Consider the following 17,599-nt stretch of genomic DNA (forward strand, 5'->3'; position numbering starts at 1 on the left):
GTAATGTGGAGTGGTGGAAAGAACACTGGCTTTGGAGACAAAGACAGGATTTCATTTCTCATCTTTGCCTTTGTATGATCTTGAGCAAGTCACTTAACCCTGTCTGAGCATCAGTTTTTCCTTCTGTAATAATACCTATCTCAGAGGGTAATTTTGAGAACTAAATTTGATATAATATCTAGTAAAATCACTTTCAAAACTAAGTTACCAATCAAAATTTAAATCAAGATAATTTTGGAATAACTAGATATGTGTGGTAAAGTGAATGGGTGAAAATTGTTTATGGGGGCTAGGACTGGTAATAGAAAAGGTCCGTGCCCAATTAGAATACATGGAAGGTGGAGCTAAAGTCCATAAAAAGAGATTTAGCAACCACAGAAGACAGACAGCACAATAGAGAAGATGCCATCAGAGCACTCTTGTTTTGAATCTTAAGTCCTGAATCCCATCATTTATTCTTTTCTTTTCTGCTGAGGAATATTCGCCCTGAGCTAACATCTATTGCCAATCTTCCTCCTCTTGCTTGAGGAGGATTTGCCCTGAGCTAACGTCTGTGCTAATCTTCCTCTATTTTGTATGTGGGTCACTACGACAGCGTGGTTGCTGATGAGTGTTATAGGTCTGTGCCCGGGAACCAAACCTGGACCACTGAAGTGGAGCGTGCCAAACTTAACCACTAGGCCACGTGGGCAACCCTCCCATCATTTATTCTTTTTTTTTTTTGCCCCTGCTTTTGCTCCCCAAATCCCCCCAGTACATAGTTGTATATTTTAGTTGTGGGTCCTTCTAGTTGTGGCATGTGGGATGCTGCCTCAGTGTGGCCTGACGAGCGGTGTCGTGTCCACGCCCAGGATCCAAACCAGTGAACCCCAGGACTGCGAAAGCAGAGCACACGAACTTAACCACTCGGCCATGGGGCCAGCCCCTCATTTATTCTTAAATAAGTATGTAAGCCCTTTGAGGGGAGAGTCAGATTTGGACATCATCATTATTAAATCTTTTAAAATGCTGTAGCATCAAAGTTTTAATCTTCTTTTGCTTTCACTGACATACTATGAATGCAAAAAAACAAAATTAAGGAGGTAAAGAAGAAACTCTAGAGTAGAAGTAAAAATAATAAAATATAAAAATTAAGAGAAATTGAAATGACATGTTTGTGCAGAAAATGAGGAATTACAGCTATAATGTTCAATCTCTTAGCAAAAATGAAAACATTTCAGTCAAAGATAGTACTGTGTTTGTTTATTGTTATTAGATATGTAGTTTCTTTGCTTATACAACTAGATAAGCCATTAGGAAGAATAAAAGAAACATTGCTCATGGGATGTATTTTAATGAAGAGGTATTTTCCTGGTTTGCCTTCTACTCTGGGTATGTTCTTTGTTTTCAACTCAACTGGTAAACAAATGAAGTAATTCTATTCTCTCATAGAGATAGAGAGGATATGAAATTACTTTCTCTGTTACTATTTAATGATCTTCTGAAAAATTTATAAACCAACCTTCCTTGACTATTTCGCAGTTAGGTATATTTGATTGCGTTGTTGGAGATTTTGCCAGAATATTGACTTCTTTTCTAATAAAATATGCCAAAGTCATAATATATCTCAGAATTAATCATAAACTAGGGAGTTTTGGACTTCATTTCGGGAATTAGTTACTGAAGTAACTTTTCTAAGGTAGTTTCTCCTATGGGGCATTTTCACTGCGTGGACTTCAAGGATGGCTGGGTAGCCAGCAGGGCTCTAATTTGCTATCACTCTTTCTAACGAGAATTATGTAAAATGCCTTTTTGAAAATTTGTAGACACCATTCAGTCTATCGCTAAATTTTGTTAGATGCAACATCATTTGTATTGATGGTTCCAGTATAGTGTTGTATAGGTTTAAATCCAGAAGGTCAGATATCTGTGGTGAAGATATTTATTTGAAGAAGACACTTCCCTGTTTTATATGGCTATAGGATACACTGTTGTAAACTCCAATTTTTACATGTCTTAATATGAAGAGCCACTTCTGCCTTATCTCTAATTTCCTGGCCTGCAACCTGATCATCCTGATGGTGCTGCTGTGTGTGACTACTTCTCTCCGTCTCCCACAGTGAAATCATGTGCCATCATTAGTATTCATTGTATGGTAGCATGTAATTTTTTTAACCAATACTCTATTGATGGACATTTAAGTTGTTTGTGGTTTTTTGCTGCTGTGAATATCCTCTTACATATATCTTTGAATTTCTGTTCATATAGCTTTAAGATCAATTCCTAGCAGTGAAATTGCTCACTGTATAATTTTTTTACATAATTGGAATCATGCTTAAATTAAAAAATCTTAATAGAAAAAGTAATATATTTTATATGTAAAAATATCTTTTCTGGGGCCAGCCCTGTGGCGTTAAGTTCGGCATGCTCCTCTTTGGCTGCCTGGGTTCATGGGTTCAGATCTCGGGTGCAGACCTACACCAATCATCAGCCATGCTGTGGCGGTGACCCACATATAAAAAGTGGGAGAGGATTGGCACAGATGTTAGCTCAGGGCTAATCTTCCTCAGGAAAAAAAAATATATATATTTATATGTGTTTTCCAATTTTTCCCCTATGATAATTCTTAGAAGCTGAATGATTTCAGTATTTAGACAAATAAAGACAACTAGTTCAGGTACCTGATCTAGCAAAAGAACCCTTGAATAAAATCACATTTTTATATATTAATCTTTTGCTGACTCATTTCTCTTTACACACAGAATACACCAGTAACCTCATAAAATCTTAAACAAAGATAATGTTTTTCTTTTATGAAATCACATTTTCAAAATACAGTTCTAAAGGGCAGTTTTCACTTGTGAAAAACAAAAACAAGCTTTATTAATTTGAAATGACATATAAAGAAATATAAATTTAGCAATTTAAGGTTTCTGCTTTAACTCATTTATTTTTCCATGTACTTTAGAACTTCCCTCCTATATCTTGACTTGGTCTCATGTTGGAGCAAAATGTTAAATAGAGTTTTGCTTGCATTATTTTGCCTAGATCCGTAAAGTGAGGGTGAAATCACTGCTCCAACTGTGAACAGTCAGCTTTAGCTAAATCACTTGAATTATAAAAAAAGATGCCTGGATATAAAACTTGAAAATTACCTATCAGAGATGACTACATAAATCTGCTTATTCTGAACCAAAAGTCTGCTTTGAACCTTTGTAATTGGCTCTGTTAATCGTAGTCCAGACTTTTCTTTTAGCTTCATCAGATTTATTTGCCACTTTTACAGTTCTATTTAAATTTATGGCTCTAAAGAACTTTGAGGTTTTATAGGCTAAAAGACAGCACCTGAAGAAACAAGGTAATTGACCTGCAACTAGGAGTACAAAAGTGTACTCATATTTGAATGACTTCAGGGTGAGTGGTGGTTTAATTCACATTTCCTGTTAAAGCACTGATTCTCAACCCTGGCTAGTACGTTGGAATTACCTGGGGGCTTTTAAAAAATACTGACGGCCAGACCTCACACCCAGAGAAGGGGAGGGACATTGAGAGTTTAAAAAAGTGCTCCATATGAATTCTGCTTTTGTGCAGCCAGGGTTAAGAACCACTGCTCTGTTAGAGTTGCTCAAAATTAATTCTAGTAAGGAGCAATTTAGTGCTGCTCCAGAAATTAAAATGCTGGATGAGCTAAATCAGTTTTCCAGAGGGTGATATGTATACCACTGGTGGCGCATAAGGTAATATTACTCTCTTTTTAATTTTAATAGTTACATCTTTGTTTTAATGTGCATTAGAAGATAAACATAAATATCATATCAAACTCATAGTTTCATGGATACTGCTTTGGATGAAGCTAGGTTTTTTTTTTTAATAACTGTGCCAATTTAAAGGAAATTTGCCAAATTATAGAAACATATTTAAGTGAATGATAAGGTAGTACATAGACTTGGCAGAAATCATGGAAATGTTGAAGAAAGACAATGGCACCTTTGGTGAAGGGCATCTACTGAAGTTCAGGATTAGAACCTGAAGTATCAGTGGCAGACTTTGAGAATTAGAATCTCTGCAGATCTTTAAATCATTACTTTCTAATGTAAAGTTTCTTGACACTTAGTTCTCTTATGGAAGTGTGCCTTGTGGATCAAGATATTTTGCTCCTCTGTTTTTCTAAGGTACAGGTGATCCTTTGGTGGTAAGAAGAGGAAGGAGTGTGTGTGTGTGTATGTGTGTGTATGAGTGCAGGAGACAGAGAAAGAGAGATGGATGGTAGGAGGGGTTGATGGGACAGGTAAGTAGATCACCTGGATACTTGGACAGAGAAGAGTATTCGGGGCCTTCACCTTCCGCAGGCACCCTTCTTCTCCCCAACTCTCAGGAAGTCCGTAAGTCTGCCACAACTCAGAACAGTTTAGGAGACACTACTTTAGGTTCTTTCATTGGTAAAGTGGTTTGCTCTGGGTGAGCCAATTAAAATGGGCTCCACATAAAGATATTTAGCTATCCCATATAAAAGACCTCTGGAGGTTCAGAGATATTTGAATGGGCAAATTAGGTCTTGCTGTAAATAATAGTTTACTGTTTTATCAATAATGTATATATACGTTAATTATAGAGGCAGCTGTTCTGAGGAAGAGTAGCCACAGTCCACATTTAAATTATATTACTCGAAGTTAAAAACACTGTGGGGGTGTTGTAATGTAATGTTGTAAATGTCTGTCCTGTGTGATTTTATAGAATGGAAGCTTCTTGCCTAGAACTGGCCTTGGAAGGGGAGCGTCTGTGTAAGTCAGGAGACTGCCGTGCTGGGGTGTCCTTCTTTGAAGCTGCAGTTCAAGTTGGAACTGAAGACCTAAAAACACTTAGCGCTATTTACAGCCAGCTGGGCAATGCTTATTTTTATTTGCATGATTATGCTAAAGCATTAGAATACCATCATCATGATTTAACTCTTGCAAGGTAATTAATTAAAGTTTTTTAATACTCTTTCTCATTAAATTAACTGTCACTTTAAAAAATAATTTCTTTCAATTAAAAAAGCTGACAATACATTTAGTGAGTTCCGATTCAATGAATGAATAGTAGTGAAATAATCCTAGAGTTTAATTAAATGAATAAAAATTAATTAAATTTAAATACAGAAATGGAAGTTTTAAATTTTTATTTATAGTAGGTTTCAAGGCTAATAGATCTTTCTTACCTTAAGCATATCAGTTGTCCTCTAGGGAAAACTGTACTCTGGCTGCTTTATATTTTAACATCATTTGCTTTGTTTTTCAGGACTATTGGAGATCAGCTGGGGGAAGCCAAAGCTAGTGGTAACCTGGGGAACACCTTAAAGGTCCTTGGGAATTTTGATGAAGCTGTAGTTTGTTGTCAGCGACACCTGGATATTTCCAGAGAGCTTAATGACAAGGTAATAAGGAAACATTAGATGGTAGGCCAGATGTTTTCATTGAAATTGTTTTGTGTTTTAATACTATTTCTTTATTCTGTAGTTTATCTAAAAGTTTATACCAGAAAAGAAAATATTCGTAGAAAAATAGAAGAAAAAGAGAAACATAATAAAAATTTTTAAATAGAGGAAAAAGAGAAAATAGTGAGAGGTCCTTCTTTCATTAAGTAATCATTTGTTTAGTTCTGTACAGATTGCCAATGTAAACGTTTCTTTCTATTGATCATAATAGCAAGGATATTACAAATAAATATATTTGATAAGTATTATAATACCTAGCCTCTGATTTCAAAATGTAAACTCTGCTGTTATCTTCATTTAGGTGGGAGAAGCAAGAGCACTTTACAATCTTGGAAATGTGTATCATGCGAAAGGGAAAAGTTTTGGCTGCCCTGGTCCTCAGGATGTAGGAGAATTTCCTGAAGAAGTGAGAAACGCTCTGCAGGCAGCCGTGGATTATTATGAGTGAGTAGCTCTGATGTCGTCCATGTGGCCCGCCTCAGCCATGGCTCTTCTATCTATTCTGTATGTGGTGGTAAGTTTTTAGGTTTGGCAAAGGTTTTAAAGTTATGGACTAACTAGTAAAAATAAATCAAAAAATCATTACAAATGTTACAGTATTGTAGTAGTGGTAATTTCCTCCCCAGGAAAGCTTTCATTTAAACTGCAGACCAGTGCCACTTAGTGGCAAAAACAAGAAATATCAATGGTTCGTTTAAGTTATTTGGAGTAAATTTAGTCTTTTATCAATAGAATTTCATAGAACTTCTTAACTATAGGAGTTCCAAGATTAACTCTGTCCTTGACTCTGGGCAGAAGCCTACCTGAATGGTTAGTCAAGTGTTCATAGCTGTTTCCTGTAATCACCCTCCATCACAGATATATTTTTAAAATGTGGCACATCATGGCTGTAAGCTTATTTAAATTTTTTTCTGATAAAAAGAATTAGATTTGTAAATCAAATCACTAAATTTTTTTCTCATCAATAAATTTTTTTCTCAAACTTATTTTTTCACAACTTTTTGTTATCACTTAGGGAAAACCTGTCACTAGTGACTGCTTTGGGTGACCGAGCAGCCCAAGGACGTGCCTTTGGAAATCTTGGAAACACGCATTACCTTCTTGGCAACTTCAGGGATGCCGTTATAGCTCATGAGCAGGTACAGTGCAGGCCATTTTCTCCATGAGTGCTTGAACAATGATTAGATTATTCTTTAGGTTTTTTTTTTTTTACATTATAGCTATATCTAATTAAAATTTTCTGTTTCAGCGTCTCCTTATTGCAAAAGAATTTGGAGATAAAGCAGCTGAAAGAAGAGCGTATAGCAACCTGGGAAATGCATATATATTTCTTGGTGAATTTGAAACTGCCTCTGAATACTACAAGTTAGTCTAATATTTCTGTAGATAAATGTAAAATGAGTAGCTTTGCAATCCTATTAAATCATAGGCTTTGGGTTTAAACCCTGCTTTTTGCTGCATACTAGCAGCAGGACCTTGGGCGTCTAAGCCTCAGTTTCCTCATCTGTAATGGAAGATATCAATACCTTGCTTTTGGGATTGTTGAGGATTGAAAGAAAGAATATATTAAGCACTTACTTAGCACAGTCCTGGCACATAGTGCTCAGTAAATATTATTGTACCTAAGATTTAATAGCAACAGTATGACCCCTTTATATTTTTATTAGTTTTTATCTTTAAAACTAATTGTTTTAAATGAAATTCTTAACTTTTAAATTTGTTTAGCATGTGTGGTGTGTATATTTATACGCCTTTTTTCCACTCAATTATGGGTTTGCAGGGAGGCCATAAGAAAGCCTGGTAACAAAAATATGCCCTAGTTTCCACCAGTGATCACTGAATTTTTTTCCCCACCGTCGCACCCTCGTGTTGAGCAGTTCTCCTCCCACCCTCTCTGCCCATCTTTGATCCTCACTGTAAACTGAGGCCTCATTCATTTACCTGAGGAGCGGGCAATCCCAGCGTCTTCTGTGGCAGGGTCTTCTTAACCTATCAGTAGACTTGAAAGCATAGATGATAGCAAAGTTTAGACTGCTTCAGGTTCCCTAGTCTGTGCTTTCTAAATTGTTTGGAGCTTTCCCTAATTATCGGGATTGAAGGCCCATACGGACCTTAGGTAGAAGCCAGTTTGACTGAACCAGAGACACAGTGATTGATTTGTATTTTATCATTAAAGAAGCCAGTGTGAGAAAGTTCTAGATAGTTTGTCACCTGAAAAAAAAGGTAAAATTGCTTTAAGTACATCTGAAAAACTAGAATGTCATCCCACCCTATTTTAAACATTGACTGATGGTTAATATTTGTTGGTTGATTAGTTAGGTATGAAATATCCTCCCAAATAAAATACATCATTATATAAGGAGTATATATTTTGATTTTAAATATAAAAGTTTCTTATATTTTAAAGCCAAAAGATAGAAAAGTCTTAATTGATAAATGGTGTACTTGTATAAAATACTGAAAAGTTCTGTAATCAAGTGGATGGTGTCTATTTGGCTAAAAAAAGAATGAGTATAAAGTAATGAAACTTAACCCCCGCCTTCCAAAAATTTTGGTTAAAAATATTTTACATGGCCAGCCTGGGGGTGTAGTGGGTAATTCCATGTGCTCTGCTTTGGCAGCCTGGGGTTGCCAGTTTGGATCCCTGGTGCAGACCTACACACCGCTCATTAAACCATGCTGTGGCGGCATCCCATATACAAGGTAGAGGAAGATTGGCACAGATGTTAGCTTAGCGACAATCTTCCTCAAAAAAAAAAAAAAAATATATATATATATAGTAGAACTCTGCTTCAGAACTGTTTTCAGGGCCACTCAAGAAGGCTATCAACATTATAGATCTGTACCCTACAGGATAGAAAGCAGTAGTTTGGTAAACCTCCTTTAATAATTGAATGTGGTTCCAGAAAGACTTCTGACCATTTACAAATTAACCATACCTTCAAAGAATAATGGTGTGCCAGAAAGGGTCACACCAGAGGAGCTGAAGGCAATTCCAAAGGCAATGTTAGAATAAGTGTGTAGCCTCCCATGGTGACAGCTTTGAAGGTATCATCGTTAAATATATAATTTCAGGTTTGTTTTCTTAAAAAAAAATATCGCATTATCATATACTTATTTTTCATATAGTTATAAATGATATGAAGTATTTATACTATTTGGCAGAAGTTATAAGGAGTCATTTAAATTATTGGATCCCAAAGCATCTGTAGGTTTAAGCACTGATAATAATAACAAAACAGTGTTAACATTTATTAGCATCTGTGAGCAAGATGCTATTCTAAGCACTTTATGTATACTAATTCATTTAATTCTCACAAAACCCTGTGAAGTATTTTACATATGAGGAAACTAGTGCATAGAGAGGTTGAGTGACTTGCTCCAATCACAGAGCTAGTAACTGGCAAAGTTGGGATTTGAACCCAGACAGTCTAGCTCTGGGGTCCATGCTCTTAACTGCTACACTGGCGTCTCATTGACGATTCCATATGGGTTAGGTAGAATTCGGTTAATGTTTAAATGTAGTATTTAATATTTTTCATAAATCAGTAACTAATGGCCTTTCGTATAAGAATTTTAACTAAGTATTTTAAATTTTGACAAATGTAAAGGCAACACTATGATTGAAAAGAGGTTATGTGGATAAAAGTCTCTTAGTTTAAGTTATTGCCACTGCAACAGGGAAAGTTTTTTTTAATGTTAAAAATAACTATGTTAATCTTTAAAGGCACTCAATCTCATGTGTCAGTACTCCTTTTCTCTGGAGAATAAGTAGGACTTTCAAATTTATTCTAAAAGTGGAATTTGCTTTTTGTGTTTTCAAAGACATCTTTTCATTTTGTCTAAACGTAATAAAGTATGGCATATTAAGCTCTAAAACAGATTTACTTTAAAGGCAGGAGGAAAACTGAGAGTTTTAATTTTTGATTATTATAGCCAAAAATTAAAATGACCATTATGTAAGAATTAATTTCTTCTTTTAGAAAGACACTACTGTTGGCTCGACAGCTTAAAGACAGGGCTGTAGAGGCACAGTCTTGCTACAGTCTTGGAAACACATATACTTTACTTCAGGACTACGAAAAGGCCATTGATTATCATCTGAAGCACTTAGCAATTGCTCAAGAGCTAAATGATAGGTAAGCTGTACACCTTTTTACTATAGTTATGGTAAAATATAGATGCATTGTTTAATGCTAAGAATTTTCCCTTTAAGTTTCTTTTTGGTTTGTTTGTTTCCTTTGTTTTCTTTTTAATTCCTTTTTAAGGAATTTCCTCTGTTTCAGTGACATCCTCTGTATATTATTGTTTGAAAGGTTATCTTGTGTTAGAGGATTAGACTCCTTCCATATAGTTGAACCAAGATCAGTAACTAGGTCACAAACAGTTGCCAACACAGGTCCTCCTGATTAGATTAGTGTGGGAAACTTAGAGATAAGGCCCAATATAAACGGGGCAGCTGCTACGCAACTCCAGCTAATTGTTGCCAGACAGGAATGAGGGTCCGTTATGTCCAGATCCTCCTCTTTTTTCAAGAGAAGCTGGAGTCCTGAGTTTTATATAAAAATCTTCTGACTTTCACATGTTAACGGCTAGTGGTTTTTAACTGTATGAAAAAAACAGCATATCTGTGCTTTAGAACGAGAGATTTTTCCTCAGTTTGAAGAAGAACTTCTGTATACAATTGTTCAAAATGAAGTATGCTACCTCAAGAGGCAGTGAGTTCTCTGTCTCTGGAGGTGTTCAAACATGGACCAAATGATTACCTGGTAGGGCTGGTCATAGAAAGAAAATGGGGTAGTTGAACTACAAGACCAAATCCCTGAGATTTGCTTATTTTATAATACATTGCATATTTTTAAAGGATGTTTTCCATTTTAATACTTGTCTCTGAGTTCAGTATTATCTGGGTATTCTAATATGTCTCTATTATTATGATAGAAAGACCAAATAAATCCAAAGCATTGTTTATATCTTAACTTTTGCTGGGTAGCTTTTAGTCCACACACAGACCTCCTTTCAGATAACTGCATGTTAGTTTTGAATTATTTTGTAGAATTGGTGAAGGAAGAGCATGTTGGAGCTTAGGAAATGCATACACAGCTCTAGGAAATCATGATCAAGCCATGCATTTTGCTGAAAAGCACTTGGAAATTTCAAGAGAGGTATGAAATTAAAAAATTGCTCTGTGTGCTATTGTGACCCACAAATCAGCAGGGAGGAAAGCCCTGTTATTTCTCTAGATCGCTCTTATATTGCTGAGTAATAAATTTAATTATACGTTGTTCTCTTGGCATAAGAACTGCACAAAGCATTCTGAGATACAGATCAGAGATATGGTTGCACTGGCCTTGATGTAGGAGGACAGGAGGGTAAGGCCGGGCATGGGGGCATGGAAGGATTACTAAAATATGCCTCCACCATATCTCCTCTCTCCACGGAAAAGTAGCATGGTATGGGAGGAAAAACATGGTTTCTAGAATCAAGTTCTGCCACTTGCTGCCTATTTGAGCTTAGAAACCTTTTCTGAGCCTCATTTTTCTTATTCCCATTTATGGATAATAGTAATAATAATAATATCTACCTTATAAATCATTATAAGGATTAGAGACAATGTATGTAAAAGTACCTAGTATAATGTCTAGTTCTGGTTTAATAAATAAATGTTAACTGTTACTACAGAATGAAAATAAAATATTCTAAGACAATTTTATTCACGTGATCCAAGTTAACACATCACAGAATAATCTGCATTATCATTTAATATGATCATAGCAATTAAGAGCAATCGAATATTTAGAGAACTAAAGAACTGATAGACTACAATTAGCTGTCCTATTGCCATATTTTAGAAACTTCCCTTTTCTTTTTTCTCTAAAAAAAACTATTAGTGAAAAAACCCATTTCATTCATAGTCTCATAATTCTATTATAACCATTTTCATTTCTCTATTTTATTCCAGTTTTAGGTTCACAACATTGTCAACTAATCTTCACCATTCTTTGTCTTTAAATACTACTCTAAAATATAAATGCTTGTGGTTGTAGGTTGGGGATAGAAGTGGTGAGCTAACAGCACGACTGAATCTCTCAGATCTTCAGATGGTACTTGGTCTGAGTTACAGCACAAATAATTCAATAATGTCTGAAAATATTGAAATTGATAACAGTTTGCATGGTAAGTAATAGGTCTTCAAAACCTAATTTCTTTATCTTCACGATTTACATTTAAATTACCGATCACGTTTACCATATCCAGAGAGAATATATAACACAGGAAACTCAACTTTTTTTACGTTTTTGCTTTACCACAGTCCTATTAATTTATCAATATAGAATACGGTGTTTTATAGCTTTTCTCATGAACTTAGGAATGGTAAGGGTATAATTATTTTCTTTTGTAAAAATATATTTAAATTCTGTGTTTGAAGGCTCACCTTAAAATTTATAAATGTGAAGATGCTAAAATTAAAACATTTTATTGTTTTGTTTATCCTTTTTATTTCAAATGTTTTCCCATATTTGATTTTTGCTTAGCTCTTTTTTCCCCATTTCATTTCTGAGGTGAAATCTCTTAGGATTGTTTTCTTTTTTTAATTCAGAAAACTTAGGAAATTTTCTTTAGGTGCTGATTCAGTTTGATACTGCTACAGGGAAAAATGTGCTATAATGTCTCTGTTTCTAAATGGAAAAAATAACCCTACTTTTGATTAAAGAAATAAAAAGGGACATGATTAGAATTTTCAATTTTTGAATATCATCTGCATGACTCTGTGAGATCCGTTTTAACGATCTGGCCTACGCTTAAGTTCTCAGTCTAAAAAAAATACTGACACAGACATATGTTTTGAAAGTCAGTGAAAAATCTGGCTTTTACCTTTCCAATTTCCTTTTCTCAACCCATATAAAGAAAAGGAAGAAGGAAAAGAAGTTAGTGGCTAGTTATCTGATTAAGACTTTGAAAGAACATTTAGTGAAAAATTCTGAAGTACGAGTGGTGTAATAAATTGTGACTGTGTGCTTTGCAATTGAACAATGAGCTAAAAAGTTTTCCTGTGTTTAATTTTCAAATAGGTTATAAATAACTCTCATATTTTAACAAGCTATCACTTGTCCTTGTGGACACCTCTAGCTATCAACCTATTCCTTTGTTCCCCTTTATAATAAAACTTGAAGATAATATCAATGTTCATTGTCTTTACTTCCTCACCTCCCATTCTCTCCTCAACCCACTCCACTCGGGCTTTGGTCCCATCAGGACATTGAAACTTCTTCAAGGTTACCAGAGAGGACCTCCATTTTACCAAACACATTAATCAGTTTTCAGATGTCGGCTTACTTGATTTCTTAGCAATATTCCTTACAGCTGATCATTCCCTCCTCAGAATACTTTCTTCATTTGGCCTCCAGAATTACCCTCCTTTTCTGATTTGCCTCCCCCTCACTGGCCACTTTCAGTCTTCATTACTCTCCCCTCTCCTCATCTTTCCATCCTTGAAATTTGTACTGCCCAGAGTTCAGTTCTTGGACCTCTTCTCCCCTTCCCGTTGCCCCTTCCCTCTCTTCCTCCCTATTTTTCATCCATCTAGCCCTTTTCTGATTTTATCCTTTTTCCTCTTATCCTACCCTCAGTGCTTCTAATAGAACTTTCTGTGAAAATGGAAATGTTCTATGGCTGTGCTGTTCAATATAATAGCCTCTAGTCATATGTGGCTGTTGAGCATTTGAAATGTGGCTAATGCAAAAGAGGAAATGAAATTTTAATATTATTTAACTTTAATTAATTAACAGTTTAAAAGCCACATGGTGGCTAGTGGCCACTGTATCGGACAGAACAACTCTAGATGATACCATTCCATTGGTTGGCTTTTATATCATCTATATACTGAGGATTTTCAGATTGATATTTCCGGTCATAATTTCTCTCTTGAGTTTGAGATTCATCTATTTAACATTTACATTTGAACGTCTAATTTGCATCTAAAAGTCAACATGTCCAAACAGGACCTCTTATTTTTTTTCCCTAAACATGTTCTTCCTCCAGTCGGCCCCATCTCAGGATATGGTACCACCATTCACCCAAGTGTTCAGGCCAAAAACCTAGGGGTTGTCCTTGTTCCCTTTCTTCCACTCACTCCTACATCCAACCTATCAGAAACCCTACCTTCAAAGTATATCCCTAATCTCACTTAGAACATATGCTGCAACAATCTTAGTAGAAGCTGCCAGCATCTCCCAGTAGAGTACTAGCCTACCATCTGTTTCCCTTGCTTCCATTCTTGACCCCTCACACTGACTTTTCCAAACAGCAGCCAGAGTGCTCTTTTAAAATGTAAATCATGGGGTGGCCTGGTGGCATAGTGGTTAAGTTCACATGGGGCACTTCAGTGCCCCAGGGTTTGTGGGTTCAGATCCCAGGTGTAGACCTACACACTGCTCATCAAGCCATGCTGTGGCAGCATCCCACATACAAAACAGAGGAAGATTGGCACAGATGTTAGCTCAGGGCAAATCTTCCTCACCAAAAAAAAAAAAAAAAGTAACTCATGTCATGTCATTCCTCTGTTCAAAACCTTCCAGTGACTTCCCATCACACCTAGCACCAAATCCTCAGTCCTTACTGTGCTTAAAAGGCCTTTTGTAATCTGGACCCAGCTTGCTTCTTCAGCATCATTTCCTACCACTCTCCCCTTGCTCATTTTGGCTCCATGAAAACAGGTATTTTTTGGTCCCTTTTGTTCATTGCCGTATCCTCAGTGCTAGGAAAAGTCTGCTGGCTAAAGGAACTTCAAGGGAAATTTGTGTATTTCTGGTCTTGGCTCAGCGTAGAGTAAAAGGAATCTTCCCTAAGAATCTGAATTCATAAGCCTGCCTACATGCTGGTTTGGAATTTGATTTATTCTATGTACTCAGTGTAAAACCCCAATCCATTAAAGTGCTTTTGGGTTAGAAATGCTCCTAGGGACTTAGCAGAAGTAAGATCACATATTTTTTGGAGGAAAGCATCCTTGATCCAGATCTATAAAGGCTCACAACAACAACAAAATATCAAACACATAGAGAAACAAGCCAGCATGAGTAAGAGAACAAACAGCAAAATTAGATCGCCAAGATCTTCAGATACTGGAATGATCAGATACAGAATATAAAATGACTATGGTTAAATGTTTACAGAAATAACAGGATTGAAATAAAGGAAGAACAAAAGTGATCAGGCAGATTTGAAAAAAAGTAATAATAGCTAACGTTTATTGAGTGCCTACTATGTGCCAGGCACTGATTTAAGTGCTTTACCTGTTTTAACTCATTTAAGCATAACAACTCTAGGAGGTAAGTTTCTATTATCCTTAATTCACACATGGGGAAATGGAAGCAGGGGAGGTTAAATAAATTTACCAGGGTTACCTATGTAAGTATAGAAATGGGAGTTAAACCTAGTCGATCTGGCTTCAGGATCTGTATCTTATTTATGTCTTAATGTGATTTTAACCTGCCTCTCAGTAATTGATAGGTAAAAATCAATCAGGAGTCAGATATCAGTAATAATATAGAGGATTTGACAAGCACAATTAATAGGCTTGATCTAGTGCAGTATTTTTCAAACTGAGTTGTAAAATCAATGTCGGGTTGCAACTAGCATTAATACATCCACACCCACTCACACACACATATAACCAAGGTATCATACATGATAAGAGCAAGGACTGTTGTGTGAAGATTTTGTTATACATTTGTGTATGTGTGTTCCAGGTTGCAGTGCAAAATGTATTTCTTAATATGGGTCATAGTTAAAAAGTGAAAACCACTGATTTAATGGATATATAGAATACTGCACCTAGAAATTGATCAGTTTACATTCTTTTACATCATTCATGAAACATTTCCAAAAATTTGACCACATGCTAAGTCAATAAAGCAAATCTCAACAAATTTGAAAGAATATGTGTCACATAGATTTCATGCCCTGAGCATAGTACAGTTAAGTTAGAAATTAACAAGAAGATAATGTATAAAACATATTCACTTAAAAACTTAAAAACACACTCTAACTTATGGGTTGAAGAAGAAATCTTAAATTCAAAAATAACTTAGGACTGAATTATAATTTGTGGGATATGACTTACATTGGTTCTGACAGCAAATTTTACATTGTGTGATATTTAAAAAGGAAAAAGGCTGAAAATTGAGCTAAATATTTCAAGTTTTAAAAAGTAAAAGACAAAACAAAAAATAAACTTAAAGAAATAATAACTGAAATTAAATGACAATTCAATAGAAAGAATTTTAAAAACCCCAGATTTGGTTCTTTAGAAAGACTAACAAGTCTACAGCAAGATTATTCAAGAAAAGAGAGAGAGAGGGCTATGCTATAGATGCAACAGAGATTAAAAAGGTAAGGGATTATCCTGAATAGTTTTATGACAAAATATTTGAAAGCCTAGGTGAAATGGACAGTTTCTAGAAAAACAACTTAAAACTGAATCTAGAAAAATCTAATGGTAGAATGTAATGTAAATGGCATCCTTAATGCCTAAAACCATAAAGAAATTTGATTAGTAATTTAAAATCTTCCCACTAAGAAAATACCTGGCCAACATGGTTTTACAAGTGAGATCTACTAGACGTTCAAGAAAATTGATTCCAGCCTTCCACAAAATTTTATAGATAACTGGAAAAGTGGGAACGCTTCCTCAGTCTTTTTGAGAGCAGTATAATCTTTTATATCCAAACTAGACAAGAACAATACAAGAAAGGTAAATTACATGCAAGTCTTTACTCATGAACATAGATGCAAAAATTCTAAAAATATTAGCAAACCAAATCTAGCAATTTATTTAAATAAGCAGGAATTCAAGTGGATTGAACATTAGAAAATCAATTAATGTAATTCACCAAGGAGGAAATAGTCCAAATACCCAAATATATCAGTAACCCTATTAAATGTACATGTTCCATTTAATGAACAGGAGTATCAGATTGGAAAAAGAATAAAATCCAACTAAATACAAAAGAAGTATCTAAAATGTTAGGATGTATTAAGCCTGAAAGTAAAAGGATAGAAAAAGCTATTCCATGGAAAAATTAATCAAAAGGAAGCTGGTATAGCAGTATTAATAGCAAATAAAATGTACTTTAATCCAGATTGTTTTGGCTTTGAGTTCTCAGACCTTTTTAGCAAAAGATCTTTTTAGAAATGATGGTGGTCACTTCACAATGGTTAATAAATCATTAGGAAGATAAAAGCCTTAAATTTGTATGTGCCTACTAAGCCTAATAACAAAGCTTCAATGTACATAAAGTAAAACTGACCAAACTAAAAGGAGAAATGGGAAAATCCAGAATCATAATGGGAAATTTTAACATATTTCTCTCAGTACTTGCTCGTATCAGAAAACCAGATATTTTGAAGTATGGAAAACTAAATATTATAAAGGATGTCAATTCTCCCCAAATTGATATAAATTCAATGCACTGCCAAGCAAATCGCAACAGTTCTTTTGTGGAACTTGATGAGGTCATTCATGAATGTATATGAAAGAAAAATGGTTTGAGAACTCAAAGCCAAAACAATCTGGATGAAAAACAAGAAATGACATGGGCTTTCTATACAGATAGAAAGGTTGCAAAGCTACAGTAATTAAGATGGTGTGCTACTGGAATAGACCAGTGGAATGGAATATAGAGCCTATATTTTAATTCCTTGCATATATGAAAACTAATATCTCACAAAATAAATTCTTGGTGGATTAAGGATTTAAATATGACAGATTTAAAGCAATAATAGTGGTGATGCTGGCTAATGCTTAATTGACCCTTGTAGAGATAATGATGCATTTATCATCATACAATATGAAATAGGTATTGTTCTTTACAGATGAGAGAACTGAATCACAGAGAGGTAATTGCCCGAGGTCATATCACAATTGAGTGAGTGGTCTAATTTTAGAGTAGTCCATGCTTAGTCAGTGTGCTGTCCTACCTCTGAAAATAAAGGAGAATATCTTCATGGTATCAGAGAGGGGAAGGATTTCTTAAGCCACAAAAACAAAACCATTAAGGACAAGATTGACATTGAAACTAAGAGCTTCATATCACTGAAAGAAACCATAAAGAGAGAAAACAGACTGAGAAGACATTTGCCAGACTT

The 17,599-nt window shown here is 35.2% G+C and overlaps 1 protein-coding gene across 4 annotated transcripts in view; it reads left to right on the forward strand.

Moving 5' to 3' along the window:
• Positions 1-17,599, forward strand: part of GPSM2 (G protein signaling modulator 2) — a 47,865-nt gene that overhangs the window by 13,502 nt on the left and 16,764 nt on the right. For all 4 annotated transcript variants that reach the window (XM_014835147.3, XM_014835146.3, XM_070486953.1 and 1 more), the window contains 8 exons: positions 4,714-4,935; positions 5,257-5,392; positions 5,754-5,896; positions 6,468-6,591; positions 6,702-6,817; positions 9,436-9,591; positions 10,509-10,617; positions 11,500-11,629. In XM_014835147.3, the coding sequence (XP_014690633.3) occupies positions 4,715-4,935; positions 5,257-5,392; positions 5,754-5,896; positions 6,468-6,591; positions 6,702-6,817; positions 9,436-9,591; positions 10,509-10,617; positions 11,500-11,629 (1,135 nt within the window). In that variant the 5' untranslated portion in view covers position 4,714. The remainder of the gene's footprint in view (positions 1-4,713; positions 4,936-5,256; positions 5,393-5,753; positions 5,897-6,467; positions 6,592-6,701; positions 6,818-9,435; positions 9,592-10,508; positions 10,618-11,499; positions 11,630-17,599) is intronic.

The sequence above is a fragment of the Equus asinus genome, chromosome 16, assembly GCF_041296235.1.
Source record: "Equus asinus isolate D_3611 breed Donkey chromosome 16, EquAss-T2T_v2, whole genome shotgun sequence".
NCBI classification, from domain to species: Eukaryota; Metazoa; Chordata; class Mammalia; order Perissodactyla; family Equidae; genus Equus; species Equus asinus.